This window comes from Numida meleagris, chromosome 2, assembly GCF_002078875.1.
Source record: "Numida meleagris isolate 19003 breed g44 Domestic line chromosome 2, NumMel1.0, whole genome shotgun sequence".
Lineage (NCBI taxonomy): Eukaryota > Metazoa > Chordata > Aves > Galliformes > Numididae > Numida > Numida meleagris.
Window position 1 is genome coordinate 97,687,563 of NC_034410.1, and position 25,548 is coordinate 97,713,110.

Sequence of the window (25,548 nt, forward strand, 5' to 3'; positions counted from 1 at the left end):
TTTGGCCTTCATGATTAACGTGTACTTTATCATTGTAAACAGAGCTTCCTGAACATGCCTATAAAGTCGGCTTTTTGAAGCAACATTTAAACAATCAGCATACCCTTTCTTCCCTTTTATGTCATGGTGGTTGTGAGGAGATTCTAAATAAGTCAGAAGACAGCAGGATTTTTCATATTTGATTAGAGAAAAATAATTTAATTGCAGAAAAAAAGTTGGAATACTGAGCGACCTCAGGTACTAGCTTCATTGCCTTGAGTTGGAGAACTTGTGCTCTCCTTATCCATCTCAGGAATTACAGAATCTTATGTGACGTGGCTGATGTACTGATCAATACAACAACAGCAATCATTTATACTGCAAGTTTAGTGTAGTTTCAAAAACCTGCATTAACCAAGCTGGTGCTTGTAGGAGGATCAATACACAAGGCATCATTCTTAGTGATGTGCATAAATGAAGTATGACTAAACTTCTAACACCCAATGAATACAGATTAAGATGATAACATCCGTATTCGGAATGTGCTCTGCAAGCTATGTCAAGACATGCTTCAGTGTAATGCAAAATTAAATGTTAAAAGCATTGAGAAATTCTTACTTTAATTTCCACTTTCTGTTTCACAAGGTATCTACCTTGTGTTTGCAGTAGTTTGCAGACAGCAGTCATTTTAAGACCTGCTACAAAGGACTTCTGTAAATTTGCTACCATGTGTTCATCTCTTTTTGTCAGCTCTACAGCTTCATGTTACTTTAAATCTCTCCTTCTATTTTCTTAACCACTCATCCACTCATTTGGTGTACTTAATCTCCTAACCAGCTTCTTTTTATTGCCAGCGAAGCTTCTGATGTGTCTCCACTGCTACAGGAATTAATCATCTTGAGTTCATGATGCAGTTAGAAGGAATTAAACCTTATTTTACGGCCTAATATGTTTGAGTTTAAACAAAAATAATTCCAAATACTATTATTTTGATCCAGATGCTTGAATTCAGAAAGACTACTCTACAGCTTTCTAGCATGAAGTAACATAAACAAAAAATCTGCTAGATTAGTTTCACTGTATCTCCTTTAATTGCTTTCTGATTTCTTCTCAGCTTGTTCAGACTTACCAAAAGTGTTACACTTTTTTTAAAGTTGTGTAAATGACAATTTCCTAAATTCATCCATCCACCCATACGAACATATGTAATACAACAATCAATGCTGCAAAATAAAAAAATTAAATATTCTGAAAACACCTCCCCCCCAAAAATAATAATTTAATAATAAAGCAGCAAGATGGGAATAATTGGTAATTATTCACTGCAGCTGGAAATGCTTCCCAACAGTAACAAAAAGATAAACCATTACTGAAGCTACGTGATTAGTCAAAAGGAAAAACACCTTCAACCTCTGAAAAACCTTTACTTATCTCATCTATATTTTCCTCTGTTCAAAGTATTGAGCTCATTATTGGTTATGATTCAAAATAATACAACCATTTCTCTGTTTTCTTCACTGAAAAGCAGGCATCTTTTACCACAACAGGTGTAAGACTTATATGGTAACATGCATCTTGCTGTGAAATAAACCACAGCAAGCTGGAAATTCATTAAGAGGTACTATATAACATTAAAAAACTGAAGCTACTGGTTTTCCAGTTTTTTTCTGTACTTCTACTCTCATGATCAAGTAAATGTAAATACTTCATGAGTGGTACAATACATATTTTTCAAATTGGTTAACTTACTAAGAACTGATTATCTTAAATTTGTGAAGTAAACAAGAAAAGAGAATATCATAGACAGTAGCTCAGCATAGAAAATGTGATATGTCCTTGAACTTATAACACTGCAGTAAGCAATTACCTTAAAGAAGCCACCCACACAACAGAACTATGGCTTTGTTCCTTATCTTCAAAGAACAAGCCACTTGCATCTGGATCAAATCCTTTAAACAATACACGAACACTCAACATCAAAGCACTTTCATTTTCTTCAGTTATTTAATTTAATTAGAGCTAATACAGACATGAATTTAGACACTGATTGCTATGTAGAAAATCCCCAGAAAACATGTTCAAGAAATTAATCAATTTGGTTTTAATTTTATAAAGCTTTTCCCCCCAGTACCTGACAGGAGCGCCTCTGCTCTGTGCAGGTTTCAGCAAGACTGTCACAGTGCTGTCAGTTTGATTCAAAGGTGTCTCGAGTTCATATGGTGGCATAGAGGGTGCTAGAACAAGAAAGGAAAAGAAGCAAAAATAATCATTATTCCTGCATTTCTTCTATCAGGAGCCGTGTCTTTATTTGAATATGTAATCCTAAAGACTTCTGCAAATAAAAAGACTGTATAAAGGTCTAGTATGCTTTCAGTTACAGCACAAGTACAAGCCAACTTTTAAATAACTTCAGTGAAAAAAATAATAAAAGAAATCCTGGCTCACTGACAATTACAAGATAGCCAACAGCTCCTAAAAGAGGTAAGTTTTCAGAAAGTACTGAGAGTTTATAAGTTGGAAATGAATTTCTTTTTCATTATTTAAAGGAGCATCTACAAATGTGTATGCAAAAGTGGCTATATTTTTTGAAACTGTGATTCCAGCTTTCTCAGTATGTCAGCGGTAGGAGGATACACTCCTGGAACTTGTCATTTCTGTTGCGGCTGTCATGCTGTCCACCACAGATATCATTTATGATAATGAAACAGGATTATCACCACGAGAGCTTATCATAGTTTGAAGCCACACTCAATGGTACTTTTGCATACAGTGTCTTCATTAAGCAATTACAAATTACAAATGATTCCTCAGTTACCGACTTCTACTGCTGTTACTTTTTTTTCAATGCTATTGCCTAGTTGTGTTTTTACCATTATATTGAATGGAAGGCTGCTCAATTAATTGTTTGTTTAGCAGCCTATTGTATCCTTATTGTCCTGCTATTAACAATGATACACCATCAATAGACTTAAAAAGTTACAGAAGCAAAAAGCCATCATTGCAATGACCTTTTTTGACCACAGGAATGATGCAAGACAATGAACTTCCCCTAATTCCTGCCTATAGCAGAAAATACATTTTTTGGGGGCGGGGAAGATCTTTTCTTTAGTTCTAAGTTCTTCCAACAGCTAATTATCCTCATTGTTGAAGACCAATTTAGCATCTGAATTCATTTAGCTTAATATTCCAGATGCTGGACACTTTGTGTACCACACTGATGAAGTTATTCACAGTACATTATGCTCCACATGCAGACAGTATCATAGAATAACAATGGTTTGGGTTGGAAGGGACCTTAAAAACACCTAGTTCCAGTCCCCTGAAATCAGTTTTCACTGATTTCAGTTTTGTACTTTTGTATATCTAGAATTTATCCAAATCACACCCCATTCTCAAACTGGCTAATCTGAAAGTGAACGAATCACAGAGTAAGTGCAAATTTGAAAGCTGTGCAAACATTTCTGCAACACTATCAGTGTCATTTCTTGCCCTTGGTCTCTTGCACGCATCTTAACCAGTGTTGTAATCTTACTGAGTTGTGACTTCTAGGCCCCTACAAGCAATATTTATTATTAGTCTACCTCCATCAAAATCATAATCCTGCCTAGGCTATGAGCTACGGTTTTCCCACTCTTACCTTTGAGACCTGGCTACTTTGACTACTTTATCTCCTGTCCACAGATACTTGGACATTGTCTATTTTTTCCCTTTTGTTCTATCTAGGTTAGGATTCTTCCTCTCCCACACTGCCCACAAGTGAAGAAGCAGCTTATCAATAAAGAAGAGAGAAAACAGGAGATATTTTTCCTGTTCATACTTTTTACAACTGCACACCCTTGTCCTCAGCAGCACAAAACTCAAATTCAACAAAAGGTAGACACTACGCATCCGTGGTGGGCCACGCTGGGTTGATGGACATATAGGCGAGACTCTTTAAGCTTAGAGAACCTGAATCTATTTAGTGAGGATGGAACCTATTGTGACATTATCTGCTCAATTCTGTCAAATCTCCTCATTTGTGTGCAAACGCAACATTTACGGTTTGCCCAAACCTGGAACTGTTTTCAGAGTAATGGCTCAGACTCATGTCTCTCTTCTTGCTAAATATTTAAAACCCTGTTTGAAAACTCTTCAGTAATGTACTGGTCATGAAAATTTTTCAGTATGTCAGCCATGTTCCTGAAATGGATGAAATTCTTCTGGGTGAGAAAGGCAGCATAAAAAAATTCAGCCTGCATAGTTGACTTTTCACAAAGTTACATGCAAGAGAAAACAAAGTCTTCTAATACAGAGTGCCCATCAATTTTGATAGCAGGCATGGCTACTAGCTCCCCTTTTAGTAGTGCGTATTTGCATACAGATCACTTCATCCTTCAATGCCAATCACACATCTGTAGAACAAAACATGGCAACTATTTACAGTACAGAATAGTACTACTCATCAACTTAAGGCAGGAAATTAAGACTATGAAAATGCAGTCTAGAGTCAGACAAATTAACATGCAATGACTGTTTAAAAATTGGTCAGAATGCACAGTTGCTACATCCTCTGTTCTAAAATGTGCTGTGAAACCTTTTTTTTTTAATAAATGTTCAGCATTTTTGTTTCACATCTCTTCACAAGAGAGACACATTAAGAGCCTCAAAGCCTTACAGGTAAGGGCACAGGCCAATAGCACTGCAAAAAATGATACCATATTAAACAGCTAACGTTTCAGTTATTGTTCTTCAATGATACTACGAAATGTATTCTGATTCTATTTTATGTAAATACACCAAGAGATCGGCTTTGACCCCAGGACAAGTTTTAAACATTTCCTGTTAGCACAGTAACTAAGATGAAATACTAAGAGAGCTGGGTGCAGAGAAGATGGCTTGCAAAACCTCACCAGATGGCTCCTTGGAGGTTTGTCTCATTTCAAAGCATGGCTTTAATGCCCACACAGACTAATGAGTTTTTGTTGGTAACATACCAAATTTAAAAAAGAACAATTTAAGCCACAGCACTATTCCCAAACGCCCTCTATTCACAACAGTCTCCTCCTTTCCTCATTCTAGTAAGGCCTGATTCTGTCATCCTAAGTCCTATCAAGACTTGGTATGTTAGAAATTCATTTCTGGCACAGAAATGTTTTGCTCAATGTGAGAAAAGGCAGGATGATCCCATCTTTACTGATCAGTGTTAATTACTGTTAGACATTCTTCCAAGAATAATTTTCTAACTTGAAAATTATCAACATTTTTTTTTTTTCCACCACAGTTACCTCAATTAGCAATAATTTCCACCTTCCATGAACTGCCCTTTCCTGTAATAAAAAGGAATTGCTCTATTTCTGATTAACACTTGTGAGGACAGAAAGTGACTGATAGGGAAAAAATATACAGAAAGAGAGTAAAAAAGGAAGAAGATTTTGTATCCAAATGCTTTCCCTTATCTTTTCTGAAAAACAAATTCGACCACAAATAGATTAGGCAATTATCTGTAAATGTTATCAAGGTCCAACTCTCAGTTTAATTCCCAAGAAGACTGTGGGGAAGTGAATAGTAAAGGGATTTCAACTTTAACTTTGCAAAACATTTTGTCATTGATTACATAAGGATTTTAGGGTATTTAATAGTACTGCATCCCATCAGTTGGAGAAATTAAGCGCTCCTATGCCTCTTGGAGGGCTTTAAAGTATTGTTCACGGTTCTGCAGAAGTGACTGAGACATGCTGCTCCTATCTGAAAACCACAACTCCTGGTGTTCTTGTCTAATATAGTTTCATATCCACTTTGGTTCACACGCCTGCTAGGAATGTATGCTGGCTGGCAGTCAGCTGCACTTTCTAACTGAGCACTGGACATACAGTGTATCTGCTCTACTCTCAATTGTTCATGGCTCATTAAAGAGATTTTCCAGCACTGTTACTGTACTAATTTAGAATCATGTCAAGGCTGAATAAGCTCTGAATGGAGCCCTCATCCACATGTCCAAAAAACCCTATGCTAAATGTTGTAACAGCAGCTGGCACTGACTGCAAGCACATAATTCATTGAGTATCTTGGGTGGTAAGTTGTAGCCATGAACAGGAATTTCAGAGTACTAGCTGCTATTTAAACACTTTTTGGAAATTTTTCAGGTACGCTAATGTATGTCACTTTGACATCTTCAGGGATGAACACTTACTTTACTTTCAATTTGCTGCTTGTAAAATCCTAAAGAAGAAATAAGCAACCAAAAAATTACCCATGTCGTTATTAAAAGCAAACAATAATATTCTTTCATTAAATACCTGATATTTTAGTGGTGAATTGATTTGTGATCGGAGGTCCAAATCCTTTAGCTGTGCTGGCCCTGATGGTAAAAGAGTACGTAGTGCCAGGATACAGTCCAAAAAAGAGATAGTGTGTTTCATTTCCTAGCTTTGAGACTCGTCCACTTTGATTGGATAAATCTATTTCTGGGTCAAAGGAACTGACTGCTTTGTAGGTGATCTGCAAAAGAATAAGAAAGTTATAAACTGTCTTGAGCAGATGGACAAAGATTGCATCTTTATCCAGTAAACCCTTCTGATGTATGCGCTGTCAGACATTTTATGATAAGCTATCTCAGTCTCTTATTCTCTTCAAATCCGGAATTCCATGAAGGGACACACAAACTCAGCCATAACTGGTATGAGTTATTACTTCTATAGATACAGAGACTTAGAGGCAGCTAGATTACAACTCTAAAGGATGGGTTCAGGCTTACATTAATTCCTTTAAGATGCTGCCTTTAACAATGTCATTTTTTGGACCTATCTTACAGTTGATTTTGATTAACAATAATAACAAAAACAAAACAACAGGGTAAAAGCACATAAACAAATAATGAAAGAAGTGGCTCCTACTTCTAACTGATTTGACTGTAGTTACACTTTGCTCTGAATAAGATTATCCTTAGAAGATGATAAGGGCAGCTTAAGGCAAATTTTTCAGAAACCGGGTAGAGCTTATATTTTAGTCTGAAGCTTAGATATTGTAATTGCTAATTTGGAAATTTTCAGGTTATTATATTGTACCTAGGTCAGATTCTCCTTTGGAGGAAGAGAGAGATAAAATGCTAAGTAATATATGCAAAATGTATACTGTATCCTCAGTTCCTCCTTTGATTCAAACAGTATTTTCAGTTTTCATTAGAAATGTTAATATAAGTTCACAGCAAAACTTGATCCAGATTTTTAATAGTAATTACGAATTTCCACATATTGTATTGAGAACTTAAAAATAAGAAATCTATTAAAAAATTAAAAATAATTAACTCCTCCTTTTTACTTTTGAAGTTTCATTTGTATGTGAATTCCAACACTTCATATAATGAAATGTTAACTGACATTCTTTTTTGTTGTAATTATTCCACATCATTCTGATTAAGAAGACGCACACAAAAATATTTACAAGCATTTAAGTGCTGACATTATATATCCTTAACAACTGCAATTTCCTAAAACCTTTGACAATGAGTACTGTTTTTCGTATGACCTATATGATACAACATCAATAAATTACTGAAAAAAGTAATAAAAACCTTCGATGCCATCTGGATAGACTATGATAGTCTATCTATGATATTGACATAGATCTTCTACAATTACTCATTCATAAACTTAACCAAAAAACACTCAACTAGCCCTCTCAATTCTAAAAGAAATAAAACAACATTACCAAATATCAAAATTTTTATCTGAAAGAAATTAATTTGCCTAATTTGTCCAAAAGAAATACATCTTGCCCAATAGAATCCCCCTTTCTAATGATAGAGTTGCTCTGTCTGTTTGTAGGAGAACAGGCTGTATCTCTTTTGGAGATTTTAAAAAAGATTAGACTGCCACATGGCAATCAAGTTTTGTACACACTTGCTCCTGTTTTGCAGCAGGTATGTGAACTAATTGACCTCTTGCAGCGCCATTCAACTCTGTTTATATAATTCTTAACTCCTGTAAGTTTTATTTAAAATAAAACCTGGATGTCAGAGATATTTTCTTATTTTTTTCTTTTTTCTTTTTTTTTTGTATAGCAATTAATTAGTAGATAGGTAAGTAGCTAATATTCTACAATTAAGTAAGTTCTTCCAGGGATCAGGAAGAACACAATAAAAAAAGAGCTCTTTCAGATGGTTAAAATGAACTTGTGTTGTTTCTTTGCTTCACTCCTACTTATAAGCAAAGTTTACAGTGATTTCTACAGTATTTGTTAGCATTCTGATAAATGTAAATTCTTTGTTATGGCATTTGAAGTCATAATTACATCCACAATTAAAAATACTAACACATACAGAAAGCATCTCCTGCTGCAGACTTAGGGATGACCCTTTAAAAAATGGCCAACAGCTGAAGAGATTGCCTGGCAAAGGGCAACCTTGTTCCTAGGTCTGAGTGAGGCTTACATCTCAGCCAAACTGAACATCTTCAACTCTCAGCTAAACTACAACTACAACACTTTCACCTCGGGTTGTGTATTGCCCTGTGGCAGGTGACAGGTGATGGGAAGGTGCATTCACCCCTTGCTGCAACTCTTTGGCTGACTCACTCCTTTGCAGGCATTTCAGCTCAAGGGATTCTCCAATTCGTGATTATCTCCAGGCTGAAATGTTCCCTATCCTTCCTTGGGGTGTACTCATAGAATCATTTGAGTTGGAAAGGACCTCTAAAGGCCATCTAGTCCAACTCCCCTGCAGTGAACAGGAACACCTACAGCTAGGTCAGATCACTCAGAGCTTGGTCCAGCCTGACCTTGAATGTCTCCAAGGATGGGGCATCCACCATCTCTCTAGGCAACCTGTTCCAGTGCCTTCTTACCCTTACCATAAAAGACTTTTTCCTTATATGCAGTCTAAATCTCTCCTGTTTCACTTGAAACCATTTCCCCTTGTCGTATCACAACTGACCCTGCTAACAAGTCTGTCCCCTTCTTTCTTCTGGCCCCCCTTTAGATACTGAACGGCCACTCCCCAGAGCCTTCTCTTCTCCAGGCTGAACAGCCCCAGCTCTTTCAGCCTGTCCCTTGTAGGGAGGTGTTCTACACCTTGGATCATTTTAGTGGCCTTCTTCTGGATGCGCTCCAACAGGTCTGTCTCTCCTGTATTGAGGACTCCAAATCTGGACGCAGTATTCCAGGTGCAATCTCTCCAGTGCAGAGTAGAGGGACAGAATCCCTTGACCTGCTGGCCACTCTTCTTCTGGTGCAGCCCAGAATACGGCTGGCTTTTTGGGCTGTGAGGGTACATTGCTGGCTTATGTCCAGCCTGCCATCCACCAATATCCCTGAGTCCCTTACGGCAGGGGGATACGGCTCAATCCTTTTGTCCCTGAGCTTATACTGATAGCAGGGGTTGCTGTGACTCAAATGCAATATCTTGCACTTGGCTTTGTTGAATCTCATGAGAATCTCCTAGGCCCACAGTTTGAGCCTGTCTAGTCTCACACAGCTTGATGTCATCCACAAACTTGCTGAGGGTGCACTCAATCCCACTGTCAATGTCATTGATGAAGATATTAAAGAGCATAAGTTCCAGTGCTGACCCCTGAGGGAAACTACTCATCACTGATCTCCATCTGGAGATTGATTCCCTGACCACTACTCTCTGGGTATGATCTTGCAACCAGCCCCTCATCCATCAAACAGTCCACTCATCAAATCCATATCTTTCCAATTTAGAGAGAAGGAAGTTATGCGGGCACATGTCAAAGGCCTTACTGAAGACCACATGATAACAGTGGCACTTCCCTTGTCCACTGATGCAGTTATGCCACCATAGAAGGCCACTACATTGGTAGGGCAGGACTTGCCCTTGGTGAAGTCACGTTGGTTGTCTTGTATCCCCTCCCTCTCTTCCATGTGCCTTAGCATAGCTTTCAGAAGGATCTGTTCTATGATCTTCCCTGGCACAGAGGAGAGGCTAACAAGTCAGTAGTACCCCGGATTGTTCTTTCTACCCTTCTTAAAAATAGGCACGACACTGCCTTTTTTCCTGTCACCAGGGACTTCACCTGATTGCCATGACTTTTCAAATATCATGGAGAGTGGCTTGGTGACTACATCAGCCAATACACTCAAGACTCTGGGATGCATCTCCTTGGAGAATGTTCAGATTCCTCAGGTGGTCACAAACCAAACCTTCACTTATAATAGGAGGGACTTTGCTCCCCCAGTCCCCAACTTCTGACCCATCTGCTTGAGGGGTATGTGAAGAGCAGCTGTCAGTGAAGACTGAAGCAAAAATGTTGTTAAGTACTTCAGCCTACACCTTGTCCATTGTTATCAGCCTGCCTGTGTTGCTCACTTGGGGAAGGTATGCATTCTTGGCGTCTTTCCTTATGGTTTATGTACCTGTAGAAGCCTTTCTTGATCTTCTTTGCACTCCTTGCCCAGTGCAGTTCTAGTTGGGTATTGGCCTTCCTGATCTGTTCATGTTCAGCCACCTCACTGGACCGAGTTGGCATCCTTAGAACAAAAACTGGTTTGGATGTATATGCCTTGCTGGTACCTTTCAGTTTGAAATTAATGAAATCAAGTTTCTGCTTTAAATGATTGCTTACGGCTCTCTATCCTGCTTTGAGGAGTGCAGAAGATATCAGTATTTTATTTTCAACATTCTCTTTGCTGCTGGAATGCTAGGTTCTTTTGGTGTTCAAAGACTTGCTGTCCTGAATACCCTGGAAACTTAGGCCAGCCTGTTTTTTTCAACCTCTCAATAACACCTCGTACAAATGTCATTAGAGCTGATGAAGTCATAAACATATATTAAAGAATGAGCTGCACATATACACTGCACCTACCTTTCAGCAATACAGTAAGACATGTACACATGTTTATAAGCAGATGATTTGCCTCTGTGTGTTTCTATGTACATGAAGCCAAACATCAATAAAAACATTAGCATGTTTACTAGAACATTCAGATCCTTGCAGATAGGCAATTGTTGAACTAGCTGGAAAGTAGTTAGCTTTATAAAAAATCAATCCATACTTTTTCATAACATTTCATCCTACTATAATAAAACAGTTTTCAAAACAGTATCAATAGGTTACCATTCAATTTAACTTTTCTCTTACACCATACCTCATTTAGGTGGTGGTTTTTTTTAAACAAAGCATTTCAATACCAATTTTGTAGTTAGGTCAGGTAAGAGGCTTAACAGTGATTACTGTCTGACAGCTTAATCTGTGCAGTCTTTTGTCAATTTTTCTAAAATGTATTCAGGCAGAGGTTCCGTGTGAGGAAAAGCAGCGATTTTTAGACATCTAACAACATATAATTTTGTTGAATTTGCATGAAAAATGACAGATTTTTTCTTTAAATTATGCCTGCTTGTTTCTATTACAATAGGCTTCCTGTAATGAGTCTCAGCTAAATGTGAAGATGACTGTCTTCACTGCATTATGCCTCCTCTTAAAAAAACTAATCTACTAAGATCTTTCAGTCTTAAATATTAGTTCCACATTACTAGACAGAATACTATATCATATGGTTCTAAATATAGCAGTTTTCTTCAAGATGATAACTCAATACCTTTCTTGGGATTTGCAGTAATCCATTTCTATATTACACATTTGACTTTATTACTCTGTAAGTGCTACTATCTTCAAAACGAATATTTATTTCACAGAAACTGGGAAAATATTTTCTTTCAATTACATACTAATTATGCACTTCTAAAAATCAATACAATACATGAAAGGAAAAACATGACCAAATGCTTGATACCTCATACAAAGTAATCACACCATATGTTTGCACTGGCTCTCTCCATTGAAGAAAAATCTTCTCTTCAAAGGTACTCCCTTGAATGGATTCAAGTGGTACAGCACTTGGAACTAATGAATAAGAAAAGGAAAAACAAATATAAAAGCAATCCATCCATTTTGTTGGGACATAAGATATCAATTGTTGAGATACAGCTCATATTCCATGGAATTTGTTAAGCATATCATATGTATATAGCCACTTCCTCCCCATCTCCCTAAGTTAAACACCTCAACTGTGTATAATCTGTTAGAAAATTACACCCACTGTTATTTCCCCAAGACTGAAGAAAAGACCAGGGTAGCTCAGCAAAGAGAATAATTTATTTTACAAGACAGTGCTGTTACGGAAACCTGTGTCAGCTTCCATATAAACAGGAATTAGTGAGAATTGCACTTTTCCAGTAAAACACTACTGATGAAAGAAAAGGATAATTCAACTTTTAAAATAAGGAACTAGATGATGTCTCGGGGATAAATTCCTGTAAATAAAAATTGATAGTCATACCCACTTATCAATGGTGTTACTGTTCTGCACTGAAAGATATAAACATCCATGTATGAAAATGGAAAAAGATTGAAGTAACAAGGTACAGCTTTAGCTTACCGAACTAGAATGTCTACCTTGGAAGGGTACGCCACATTTTGCACAGAATGGTGATGCTCACTGACTATAGGTCTGATGACCTTAAACATGGTGAACACACTGAAGTCGTGATGCAGACAAATTGAAAACCTGACATTCATCTTTCTTAAAGAGTCTTACTTTATGAGAATTAATGCTGAACAGTCAGGGACATCAGACAGGTCTGATTAAGGATGCGCCAACTGCTCTCAGATATCTACTTCTTTTTTCTGTTTGTTCTACAACTATCTATTCTAGAGCCAACGTCAACAGTTTTTAGTCAAGAAGATGTGTTAACAGCACATGGACAAGTATCTTAAATTCTATTTTTGTAAAAGCATATGCAACATAATGTAAAAAGAAAATCTTCAAAAACACACTGTTAGGAAGCATAAAGCTCTGACGGGTGAGCACTTTCATGTGACACGCACATGAAAGTCCAGTAAGAAAATACTCATTTTCCACGCACTAAAAGGTGGAAACTAATTGCTACAACAGTTGAAATAACTTCTGAGATCCTTTTCTGAGTTCAACCCATATAGCTAAAGAATAGGAAGACCTACAATAAAGAAATCTGGTGAATCCTTCCTGTTGCTAGGTCTGGTAGAGAATTTTTCTTCTTCTGTTCCTCCATGCTGTTGGTCTAGGAGTTTAAATGGTTTAAATGGAGTTTAAATGGAGACTTTATGAGCAAATCTCCCTATCTCTCTGCAGAGAATTCTTTTGACAAGAAGAAGCTCCAAGGACACTGATAGCTTCTGAATTTGCTTACCCATCCTACATGGGCTGGTAAAATTGTGCCTTCAGTGAAACCCTAAGTCTGGGCACAAAGCTGTCCTTTCAACTAGGAGAGAACCAACAATGCCCATTTGCAATAATAGGGCTACTAATATACATGTAAAGGGAGAGAAATTGAATATAGTACAAGTAAGGTAAAAGTATGAGAAAGCATGGTGATAACTCTATAAAATTACTTGATGGCCATAAACTCTGAGCAGTTACACCATGAGGGAGATCAAACACTGGAAGAGCTTGCCTAAAGAGGCTGCGGGTTGTTCATCCACAGAAATACTCAAAACTCAACTGCACATAGCCCTTGCAACATACATTACAATGTAATTTCAAGATCATAGTGATTATTTGGGTCATATTCCATTATTGCATTTCACACAGATATATCTGCTTTACTGAAAGTGTACAATGTACTAGAAAGCTGTGGGTTTTTTTTTAGTATTTGCAAAAACACTGCAGTGACAGAATCATAGATTTTCAGGCTTGATATTTCAAAACTGATTAATATTATGGAAAGAATATTAGGAAAAAAGTATTCTCTGAACCACTGATGCTGGTTTTTAATATGTCTTAGTATACTGTGAAGTTCCAGAGGGCCAAGAATAAACAAATACTATATAAAATTTTAAAGAAAATACAGAAATGGTACCTATATCAATAAGATCCCTTGCTTTTACATCCTACAACTGAACTGAATAAAAGCAAGGGGATGACAGCAAAATTAATTTTAATTAAACAATTTTTATGTTAGCTATGCTTGGTAAAATCAATTGCATTAGCAACTGTACATTTCTAAACTGTTTAATTTATTCCCTCATATATTTTGATTAGAAATTAGTACTAAACAAAACCATTACAGTACATATTAAATGATTTAATAGTTTTAAATGATAGTCTTAAAGTATTTATTATAAGGGAAACTCATCATTGCTGAATTTTTTTCTAGAAATCTTTCCAAAATGTTTGCAGTAAATCTATCATTAATTTGGAAGAAAATGCACAACTACTCCTAATCAGACTGCAGATGTTAAAACCAGGAGAACAGATCTGTTATATTAAGCAATCCCAGTCATTTGTTAGGGCTCCTTTGAAGGGTAGACAATTGAAGATTCCTAAAAACAAAGCCCAACAGCCTAAAGCACACTTGTAGAAGGCACCTACGGGCTGTATACCCTAGTACAAAGTGTTCTGAAAAGGTGAAACTGATTCTTGGTGCATGACTAATTTAAAAAGTAAGTCCCATTTTGGTCCCATAGCTTTCAGTACTCCTGCAAACTCTTTGTGTGGATAATCACAATAACAATGCATAGGATTTAGAAGGATGTTAACATCTTTTCATGCAGTGTTACTACAGCATTACCGAGACTCATCTGCCAACTCAGCTGCCCATACTTCAAAAAAAGAGACTGATAAATTATGTTATTACTTAAAATGAATGAGGTCTGAATGTCCCACTTTACCTGAAAATTACTAAAGGGGAGGGAGTATCTATATATTGTAATGTACATACATACAAAAGATATTGTCTGGATAAGCAACTAATATCATTCAGTGGTTGAAACTGCAAATCAGGAGAAAGTATTTTATGTTGAGCATATCACTCAACATAAAAGCTTACATGAAGATACTGTGGACCAGCACCTGAAATTTTTTTCAAGCTGATACTGGAACTTTTAAGCGGCAGGGCATAGTTCAAGCAGATGCTATAAGCTTAATGAAGAAATAGTAAAATAATGTATAATGTTATATATTATGTAAAAGACCATGATAATACATTTAGTAGATTCTTTACTGCCCTGAAACTACTGAAGTTGGTGAACAATCTGTTACAGTTAGTGAAAGTAGGACGTATAGAAACACACTGACCATCAGGTAGGATGCATGTACAATGTATTTGTATATGTAAATACAAAAACTCACCATCTTCATCCGTTTGTACTACAAGTTCTTGGCTTTCTTTTCGTCCTTCGGGATTCATTAGTACTAATTTAATGCTGACATTTGTGTATGGTGATAGATTAGTAATGGTGTGCTGCGGATGTGAACTTTCTGTATCCCAGCTTACTTCTTCTCTCACTTGCTCTTGTCCTCCAGCCTGGTAACGGTAATGAACTGTGAGGTTGTATCGATGGCAACGCGTGACGTTATATCCAAATGGCTCCCAGCAAATAGTGATTTGCCTAGACTTGATCTCCACAACCTCTAGTTTTCGTGGTCCACGCATTGGATCTGCAAAATTACCAATACAATTCTAGTATGATTATTGATGCATATTATAGCAGTATGTAAGAGTAATAAGAAGTTTTACAGTTCTATAAATATGACATGTAAGTTGAAACAAATCCACTGCTTTATCTCTCATAGTACAAATGACAAGAAGAGAAGTCTAAAGAAAAGTCAGGAAAAAATACCGAGGAATGGAGAAAGGTGTCTAGTGAAAAGTTTAAATCAAACAAAAAACCAGAACCTTTTTACCTTTAAATTCAAACTGTAGTTTAAATAATGTTTACTCTTATTACCTATTTGTTGCTTGCAAAAAATAACTGTAACTTTCTTTACAAATTAATATGTTAACACTTTTAAAGCAAAAGCCCTCATTTAAGCTAAATAAGTATCTAAAAATAAAAGGTAATTTTAGGGAAAATTTGTAAATATGTGCTGATTTTCTCCCAGGACTGTTTTTACAAATAAAATAAAATAAAATTTTAGGTGTTTCACCAGCTATTTCACATTCACTTGTTTTTAAGTTAGACTGAAAGAAATTACTCAATCTCTACTTGGCCAGGACATTAAGATAATATTCTAATTTCTTTAAAATGGTCCATAGGGTTATTTTCCCATAAACATTAGTTGTTACGAGGTTCTTCCTCTCATTTTTAAACTACGCCTAAAACAGTATAAACACCTGCTTGCAGTAGTGGTTTAGTACAGAATAAAAAAAAAAACAACAGAAGGCATGTTGGCCATATCTTATCGCACCTGAATGTTCCTAGAGAACTCTTAGCTGATAACCAGGCACAAATGACATCTAACAAAACCAAGAACCAATCTAACCAGGAACTTATGGCTATGTATAAACAAGAAGTTTTTCAACAGTTTAATTATCCAACCATTGTTGTTGATGAAGATAAAATTTATCATTTCCTATGGGTCCCAGTAATGGAGGGGACCCAAACAAAACTGAACCCAAATTTCCACCAAATTACAGCTCAAATACTGAGCTGGCAGACACCCCACATTTTCAAAAGAATGTCATTAGTAGAACTATTATACATATTTAGCAATAATCTGTTTGTTTTCATATTGGAACCCTCAACAAGATTAAAGACAATGTCTGGTTTAATCTACTGCTTCACTAGTTAAATGCTTAGAAGACATTTAATGAGCTAGAAGCCTCTTATACGTAAACAAATTAATATGCATCTTCCTTCTTTAATGTTTATTAATCAACATGTCTTCACTAGGAATGTTCTAAACAATTTACACAGGGCTTCATCTTTTTACTTTTAAATAAAATCCCTGCTAAAAATGCGTGTTCAAAGATGTTATTCATCTTAGCTTCTTGAATAAAAGGTGTTAAGAAATTGCTTGTTCTCTGTACATCTACAAAGCAGGGTTGTTTTCTTATTTTCCAATCCTCCAGCTTCTTTTTTTTTTTTTTAATTAACTGCCACTATCCAAACATGTTGATTACCAGTGTATTATATTTTCCAATTGGTGACAAAATGGCAAAAAAAAGCTAACTCGGTAACATATCTAATCCTGGTCTTCTTTCTGGTGACCAGACTAGCAAAACTTTCCTCACAAAGGATAAATTGGAACAGTCATTTACTTGCTTCCAAACTCGGATACCCCAGCTGAGAAACCTGATGTTTGGGGTATTTTCCGTTGCTACAACAGTTATGATTAATAAGAGGCAAACCTCAAAGACTGGAAAGCTCGGAGAGTTTCATATATTCCTTAAGCATTTACTTCTGCATAATTCAGACAAATCTCATGAAAAAGGAGTTTTATTTTTCTGTTTTTGTATCAGCTTCTAAGCATTTTTTCATTCAGGTGAGACTATGAATAGCAAAGTGCATCTGATTGGCATTGTGGTACTGTATCACCAGCTGGATGGGCTAAATAGGGCCAGAAAATCAACAAAATTAAGGTGACCCTGACACACAACCTTAAGCAGTTGAGCAAAGCTCATAGCTGCAAGAATACGGATCAGTCCGCTTAGTTTCATAGCGTGCACATCAGAAAATTCATGGGGGAGCTGAGAAATCTGTTTTATTAGAGACATAAAACTAATTCATAGCATTTGAAAACTGAGATTGAGTGGCTGCATGAAAAAACTGAATCAAAATCTACCTAAGATTTTTCTGCCCAGGAGGAGGATATTCTTATGCCTCCCTACCTTAAATAAAAGTACAAGTTAGTCTTCTAGTTAAATCTTGAAGTCATTGCTATGAGAACGACACATATACATACATGCTTACTTTAATAAAACAAAGGAATGAAGACTGGGCTGTAAAAGCCGGAAGCAACATAGCTTCTGTTGATATTCATGGGAAAAAGTTCATCAGACAAGGCAAAAACCTTGAATGCTCTTTTTCCTGACTTGATTCTGTAATCCAGAATATCAGATAGTGACATAGCTTGCGTCTGTTTTTCTCACCATTCAGAGATGATGCAGCTGAAAGGGACAAGCATGGTGTAACCTAGCCCATGCTGACACTTAAGTGGAAAGGAGAAAGGGACAGATAAGATAAAAAGGACTGGGTAAGAGCAGAGAAAGACTTCTAAGGAAAAATAAAGCAAGATGTTACTTGCACCAGGTGGAATAAATTTACAGTGGATGCCCACTGAGAAAGTGAGATTGAATGTTCCAAAGAGCTCTGTCTATGAAAGAGCCTGTGAAGATGCTGGGCTGCACACCAAAGAATTCACCCATTTGGTTCCTCCATCTCACTTATAAAGTCTCAAAATTAGTGGAACAGACTATGCTTTATTATTTTTTCATCAAACAAACCTGAATTCCTGAATAAATGCTACTTTATTTGCATTGTTTTATTTTTCTTTCTCACACCACACATCTTTGATTACCAGATAAGACTTTATTACAGGCATAAAGATATTAGCTCTATATAATTGAGTTCTCAGTCATAACAGACCTGTATGCGCCAAGTACACAACTATTTTTAGTTACAACTAGCTCAGAAGGAACAAGATGAAGGGAAAAAATGTTTACTTTTAACAAAAAAAAAAAAAAGAGGGTAAGGGAACCATGGATTTTTTATTAAAAACACGTGGCAAAGACAGCCACAAAAAATAACAATTTCTGTAACAAAAGGTGGGGAAAGGAACCCCACCTGTATAGATGTCATACAGCTAGTATGCAGTATCCCTCTGCAGTTCTCTAGATGAACAGATGCTCTGTTGCACCTCAGCATCTCAGCTATTTTCTTCTGCCTCACTGCTACAAACCAGGAGGTGAATTGGGAAAATGAGGCCTACCAGTTCATAAAGGAAGAGGTTGTCCTCCCTGAGGAGAGCACCGCCTGTCATGCCTCAAGCTGCACCAGGTACTTCTCAGCAATTCCCCTGACGGTGCCTGCAGCGTTTTTCCTACTGCTCTCCTCCTGCTGGCTTCAGCAGGTATCAAGCAGGAAAGTCTGACAGTTGCAGCTCTGGACCTGAGGGACCAGCAAGACCAGTTCTAGCCCCTGGCACTTTAACATCCCATTTAGTCAGTCATCTTGGCTCTTTCTCTGCTCCCCTCTGTTTTCCTGCGAATATGGAGCGGAGACTGACAGATAGGATCAATTTCCATTGCAGCTTCAATTCACAGCCCATTTCTCTGGAACGTCGCACTTTACCTCTTACTACAAGTACAATGCTTTCTCAGAAACTCAATTTCAAAATCACAGAAAGACATTTTGGTGTGTTTTTAGAATTGATCATCAAAATGTGGTTTCAGAACGAAAGCACAGGCTGGAAGTTTTGTATTTTCATCACAGATCTACCGCAATGAAACCAAGGCACAAGCGGTATGAGGATTTTTGGCCCCTCTGTGATACTCCAGTAGCAGCAGGGACCTGATAATTGTTGGGTACCATCCAAAAGACAAAGCATCGTGTTCAGATTGCTCCATCTGAACATGGCTCAGATGATCATCTCAACAAGAGGAATGAAGACTTCATTTCTTGTCCAGGCAAACTATTAACATGGTTTAGCTCTGTAATATCTCTTGTGATTTAAATTCTGGATTGGTCTCTATTACCCTTCCATAGGAAGTAAAGGATGAATCAAATAAGAAAAAAAAAATACAATTAAAAAATTATCTGTGATTCAGATATTACCTATTACAGCTCTTTGAAGTAAAAATAAAATAGTGATAATTAAACACACAGGTATGACATCCAGTATCTCCTGGCTTTGACACAGATTTCCTTAACATCTTTTCACATAAATTCCTTATGAGATAAATGGGGGTCATAGTAGTCCAGCATCAGTATCAGTGTCACATGTAATTTCATTAATATTTGCAAAGAGCTTGCTTACTACAGTGACAGAGACCATAAGCACACTTTTGACTTGATTCTGCCTGCTGAATTGGAGCTACATCTGCTTCAGCTGACAATTTGATACCCTTGTTTTGTTTCAAACGAGAATACCTGTGTTTTCATTCAAACACATGCTTTAACAGTTCACCAGCACTGGTAAAAGTGGTCAACCTGTCAGTTGCTTTACTGAATCTGAAGTACCTCCCACGAAAAAACAAAAGAAATACTGATAAGGAGTAGAAAGAAAGTTCTCTTCTCCCTGCAGAGAAACTAAAACATTACACACCTGAACATTGTTTAAGAATGGAAATCACAACTCTTACTTTTTATGTATTTATGCATGCGGGGTTAAATGGGATGGGTGGTGCCTGTGAGCACCAAGGGAGGAATCGGGGAGTCACGGCGGGTGGTGCCTGCGAGCACCTGGGAGGAGCAGGGGGGGGTCACGGGTACACGGAGCGGTCGCATGTAGGGGTATAAGTAGCCTTGTTGCGCAGCATTAAATTGGCATTTCGGCGCTACATACCATGTATGTGTCCCGTATGCCCCTGCATGTGGAGGTGTGGACGGAAGGGAGGCCTTAGTACATTGTCGTAGACAACATATGCACACTGTATTTCATCCATGTTTCTCCTTCTTCGGTATAACTCCACCTACAAACGTTATAAAGCTAAGCACCTCTACTCATGCTACAGTTCTCCAGATCAGCAGATACCCTGCTGCTCCCCAGTAGCCCAGCTGCTATGTTTCAGGAAGGCAGAACACAAAGAAATGAAATATTGTTTCTCCTATAGAGGAACGGCCTTATGAGCCAGCTGCTATCAAACAACACTTGCCCATATTATAAAACACAAATCTAAAGATTTGTATATCTATATATGTATATCTATATATGCCTGTATCTATAGGCAACACCAAACAAGGAAGCAGGCAAACTGTTTTACTTGTTTGGCTTATTTGATTATATCCAATCTATACATGGCAGCAAACAGCGTGAGGTTATTTGCAAACTTGGTTGGAGAGTTTTGTGAAAGATCATGCTGGACAGCAACTGAACGATTTTATACCACTGTAATTGTTTTTTCTACAAGTTCTTCAACAACTGATTGAAATTCAAGAAGAGCTTTATTTTGCTCAAAATATCATGACGGATCAAATCTGCTAATAGATTAGAGCTTTTCAGTTTCCAATATATAAAAACTGCAGACTGTGGAGAGGAAAGAAACAGTGGGCAAGAATTTGGGCAGTGTTATTTCGTAGATTTTAACATACATGTATATTTTAGATAAAGAATTAGTGAAATCGAAGTCCTAATAAGATGATGTTGATGTCATTGTCCTGTGGAGTCCAGCTGTTTTAAAGCAAAACCAAATACTGTGTCACAGAGCAGTCATGGAAATTACTAGCAATGGCTAGTAAGATTATTCAGGTAAAAGGAAATGACTGCAGAAGACACTCAGCATCTCCTGGAAAGATTCCAAGTTACAGTATTAAAAATTCTTACCAATCTTTCACTATTACTTGCTAATAGCAAATCCAAAAGAACATGCCTCTCCTTCTGCAAAAATACATGACTCCCACATTAAAGCAGCTCTTCCATCACTCTTCCTAAAGAACTCCCTGACATTTTAGAAAATGTTGAGATGCAGCAGAGCCTCAGAGCTAATGAGAAAAAGCACTGTGAGATAGTAAAACTTAAGACACCTGCAATCCAGACAAGGAGGGAATAAACAGTTATACATAAATATTCTTCTGTTTCTAATTGTATCCTATGGTAAATGTCTTCTGCAGTCAGAATGCCAGTGAAGGAAGACAAATACAAGAGCATAGGTACCCTAAAGTTATCAGAGCGATGTGCAACTTGAGCAATAGCCAGTGGGGATCCCTTCTGTACCCTTCCAAGTTATTCCAGACTTAAGAGCATTGAGGGTCATTGTATAATATGACAACAGTTTATATTACATACAAAGAAACTGAAGGTCAAAATAAAATGGCTGCTGTACCTCAGAAAATGCTAAAATACATACTTACAGCTCACAGCGGTAAAACGAGCAGGCAAAGTTCTTAAAATGAGACAGCTTGAATCCTCACTCATTTCTCCTCAAACTCATATGTGAGATATGGTACAAGTCTCCATTTTCCAGGAGGGATCAGAAGTACTAATATCAGCTTATCACCAGAATTCTTTGTGTAGTATTTCTGGTTGAAATACGAGCTAAAAATATACAAATTCTTGGAACAGAACCAGGATGTTGAGCTAATTTCAAAAGATTCATTGAAAGCACATTCTGATAAGCATCCAAGGCATCAGCTTACAAATTACAAAATATCAGTATAGCTTTTGCTTGAAACCAGATGAAACCTTGGATTTAAGCTTTAAGCAAAGTATTGTCACCAGCAATGGATACAGAAACATGAATGAATGATATAATCCTGCAGGAGGACATTTCCTTAACATTTTCAGCTCTTATTCTCCAACTCATGGCTATATATATCCCATTCAGGCTAAATCTTGAAATTCACAGTTGCAAAATACTGGTCTAATCACCAATAACAACACCCTTTTAAAGTTGGAAGTATTTTTTTAAGTATCAGTTTCTATACGATGTTTCCTTTCATGAGAGAGCTGATAGGAACTTCTCACTTTATAGTAAAATTTAAATCTGAACCAAAGCAAATGGAATCTAATAATTCTTTATGCTATTGTCATTTGATAGGTATACTCTAGATGGTGAGTCATTTAAATTCTAATATATTTAAATAAGGAACGGAAGAAAAACAGCATTGGATATATTTTTGTCAAATTATCTACATTATATGATTACTCCTCCACAATCAAAATCAGATTTTAACTATGAATGATACAAACAAGATTACATTCTGAATCTGCAACAGAGATTTTAGTTGCTTGTTTAAAATGACATACCTAGCTATTCAATAATCACATTATAATAACCCCTTTCATTTCTAAATCTGCTTAGCCATCAGCCAGTAGTGAGGAGAATGCTGGCAGTGGATTTTACAACTACACATTAGTTTTACATTTCATGACAAGCTAATTTTAGAGAGTTTGAAAGACAGACAAGCAAGTGTTCTAAGGTTTTCTTTCTTTTGCATGAAGGAAGCATACATCTAAGTGAGAAATGAAAAACAAAAGAGTGCAGACATATACTTTTCACTTCACATATATAGCAATGACAATTTATCCCAACTTCACCCCAGGAACCTCTTAAGTATGTAAATCAACAAGAAGTGAAAAACTGGTAAATATCTCTCAGTGTAAATTAAGAATTAGCAGGGCAAGATGGCAAAGAAAGTACCTCTCTCTGGTAGATGCTACCTTTGGTAGATAAGCAGTCCTTGAGGAATACTGAAATCCAGTGACTTGTGTTGCATAAATCATCTCCTTCCACTGAATCTATCACAAGCATTTAAGGCTTTTTTGGAGTTGACCACATGGTTTTACAGTGCCATCTCTGTCCCTGACAACTACGTGTTCATCTCATGTTGACAAAGTAGGTATCATTATTATCTGACAGAACACACGGGCACATATTCTCATCATTTGATCAGATGCGTACCTCCATACCTGTGGCACCCTCAGAAGGTGGCATAGGTAGATTTCTAGACCAATCTACAAAGCCTACCATTTGGATGCTGCTTTTATTTGGGAAGGTAAAGACTTCAGAGGAAGCTGAAGGCCTGAGGAATTGCTCCTGCAGCCAACTGATGCACCTTCTTCACAGTTACCAAGCAGCAGCATTGTATTTCTTGAACATGAAACCATCTGGTAATAAAGGGTCAATAAAGAAACTTTTAGATACACTAAGAGATGGTGCAGGTGGCTGGTTTACAATTAAAGAAGACATTTATGCATCATTAAGCATATTCATGAGAAGAACAGACAGAATTTGATTGTGCACAATGAACAGACTGCAGAAAAGGGAAATGGCATTAACATAACATACATTTCTCCACCTAGTGGTCTAAAAAGAGGGAATCTAGGAGAATAGTATTAACATTTAGAAGTTCTAGTGTGAGCAAAAAATATTTTTCTAGCCTTTTTTCCCTGGAAATGGCTAGAGTGCCTCTTTGACACTGTAGTATGGCAAACTGTATTCTTCAAACACTAGCACGGAATGTGTACTTTTGTACAGTAAGTGCCCTAATCACCTTGTGAATGTCAGTGATACCAATGACAAAGCATGCACTGTTTGTTTTGTTGTGTCATGCAGCATATTCAAACTTGCTACATTTTATGGTACAGCTTCTTGAGATGCCCCAGAAGCCAGCTGGAAAAAAAATAAAAAATCATTGTGTAAATTAGTGAAGGCTTCAGCTGTTCAATACCTGCCATGAAAGCAGAATTCCAGAGTCTGTTTATTATGTTGTGCAAAAGAATAAATGGGCAATGCTTATCATAGATCAGTCAGAGTAAGATGTAGCCGTGTGTTCTGGTTATCACCATGCCCTATTGCTACAGACAAATCACATGAATTCAGAGCCATTAAGTACAGTGGTGTTAGCTGAACTGAGGATTAAGGACTAGCCTTTATTGAACCCAGATGACAAGACTCCACAGTCACATAAATCTATGTAAAAGAGAAAATGCCACCAATCAATGTTACTTGTCTAAAAAGAATATTTACCATTCTTTCTAATCTGACACGTGCAATCAACCTTAACCATGTGATGTAGAGCAAGACTGGTTTTGACAAATAGCTCTCAAATGCATAAACTTGATAAATGAATCAGATTCCTTGTATCACCTGGTAGAATAAAATTTGAACTTACATATATGTCAAAAGGGAACAAGATATTCAGCCTTCCTACTACACATTTTGGTGCTAGTTACTATTAACTAATTAGTACAATACCAAATGAGAGGTAAGTAATGTAAAGTTGAGAAGATCGCCTTTTAAATTTGTAACAAGACTGCCTAAAACCTCACCTAAATCTCCCCTCTTTTGATTTAAGGCCATTCTTCCTTGTACTGTCACTACCCAACCATGTAAAAAGTCAGGCTTCCTCCTGCTTATAAGCTCCCCTCATGAAAGTTGCAATGAGGTCTTGCTGGACAATGATAAGCACTGACAGGAATGGTATAGGTATGGTCATTTTTGTTTTTCTCTGTATCAGGTCACGTTGTATGAAAGGAATTTCTTGTTCATTATATTTTCCATTCAAAAATTATGCATGATGCTTTTATCCATTAAAGTACTTGAAGAGTATCTATGGTAAGAGTATATGCTGCTGACTATGTTGAGTCGTATACTCAACTTTTTTTTTTCCTGCTACATCACAGCATTTATAAAATTATTTGAAGAACTCCCCTAGATTGCTCCCTTTTCAGTACCTCTCTGGAAATTTTTTTTGACTGTTCCACTGATGGCTAAGGATGTTATTCACCACCAGTGTTAAGTCCTACTTCTCTGCTATAACATTCACCATAAAAAGCAAACATCAGCAAATATGCTTGCTGATGAAGTGAATTTATGTTGTTATACTTTACTATGAAATACAGAGGATATCAGCCCATATTAGCTTTGAATGCATTTGCAACAAGGAAAGAGACTTCCACTGGAGGAGCAAGGAGAAGAGCTGGGAAAAAGGGGCAGAGTAGATCGTGAAGAGCTTCAAAGTAAAGTTTTTTAGCTTGTAAGGTATAAAAGAGTCCTAGCATTCCCAGAGAAATGCATATAGATAGGACTGACATATCATCCTCAGATACAGAGATATATAACACTACCTCAAGCACACTATCAAGGAGAGAAGATGGTAACAAACTTGCTTTTGTGTAACATGCATCACAGGTTAATTAAGCCAAGCTTTATTT

The 25,548-nt window shown here is 37.0% G+C and overlaps 1 protein-coding gene across 14 annotated transcripts in view; it reads right to left on the reverse strand.

Moving 5' to 3' along the window:
• PTPRM (protein tyrosine phosphatase, receptor type M) overlaps positions 1-25,548 on the reverse strand; it is a 462,428-nt gene that overhangs the window by 202,608 nt on the left and 234,272 nt on the right. For all 14 annotated transcript variants that reach the window (XM_021385886.1, XM_021385885.1, XM_021385884.1 and 11 more), the window contains 4 exons: positions 15,082-15,390; positions 11,707-11,816; positions 6,255-6,456; positions 2,111-2,213 (listed from right to left, as the gene is read on the reverse strand). In XM_021385886.1, coding sequence (XP_021241561.1) covers positions 2,111-2,213; positions 6,255-6,456; positions 11,707-11,816; positions 15,082-15,390 — 724 coding nt within the window. The remainder of the gene's footprint in view (positions 1-2,110; positions 2,214-6,254; positions 6,457-11,706; positions 11,817-15,081; positions 15,391-25,548) is intronic.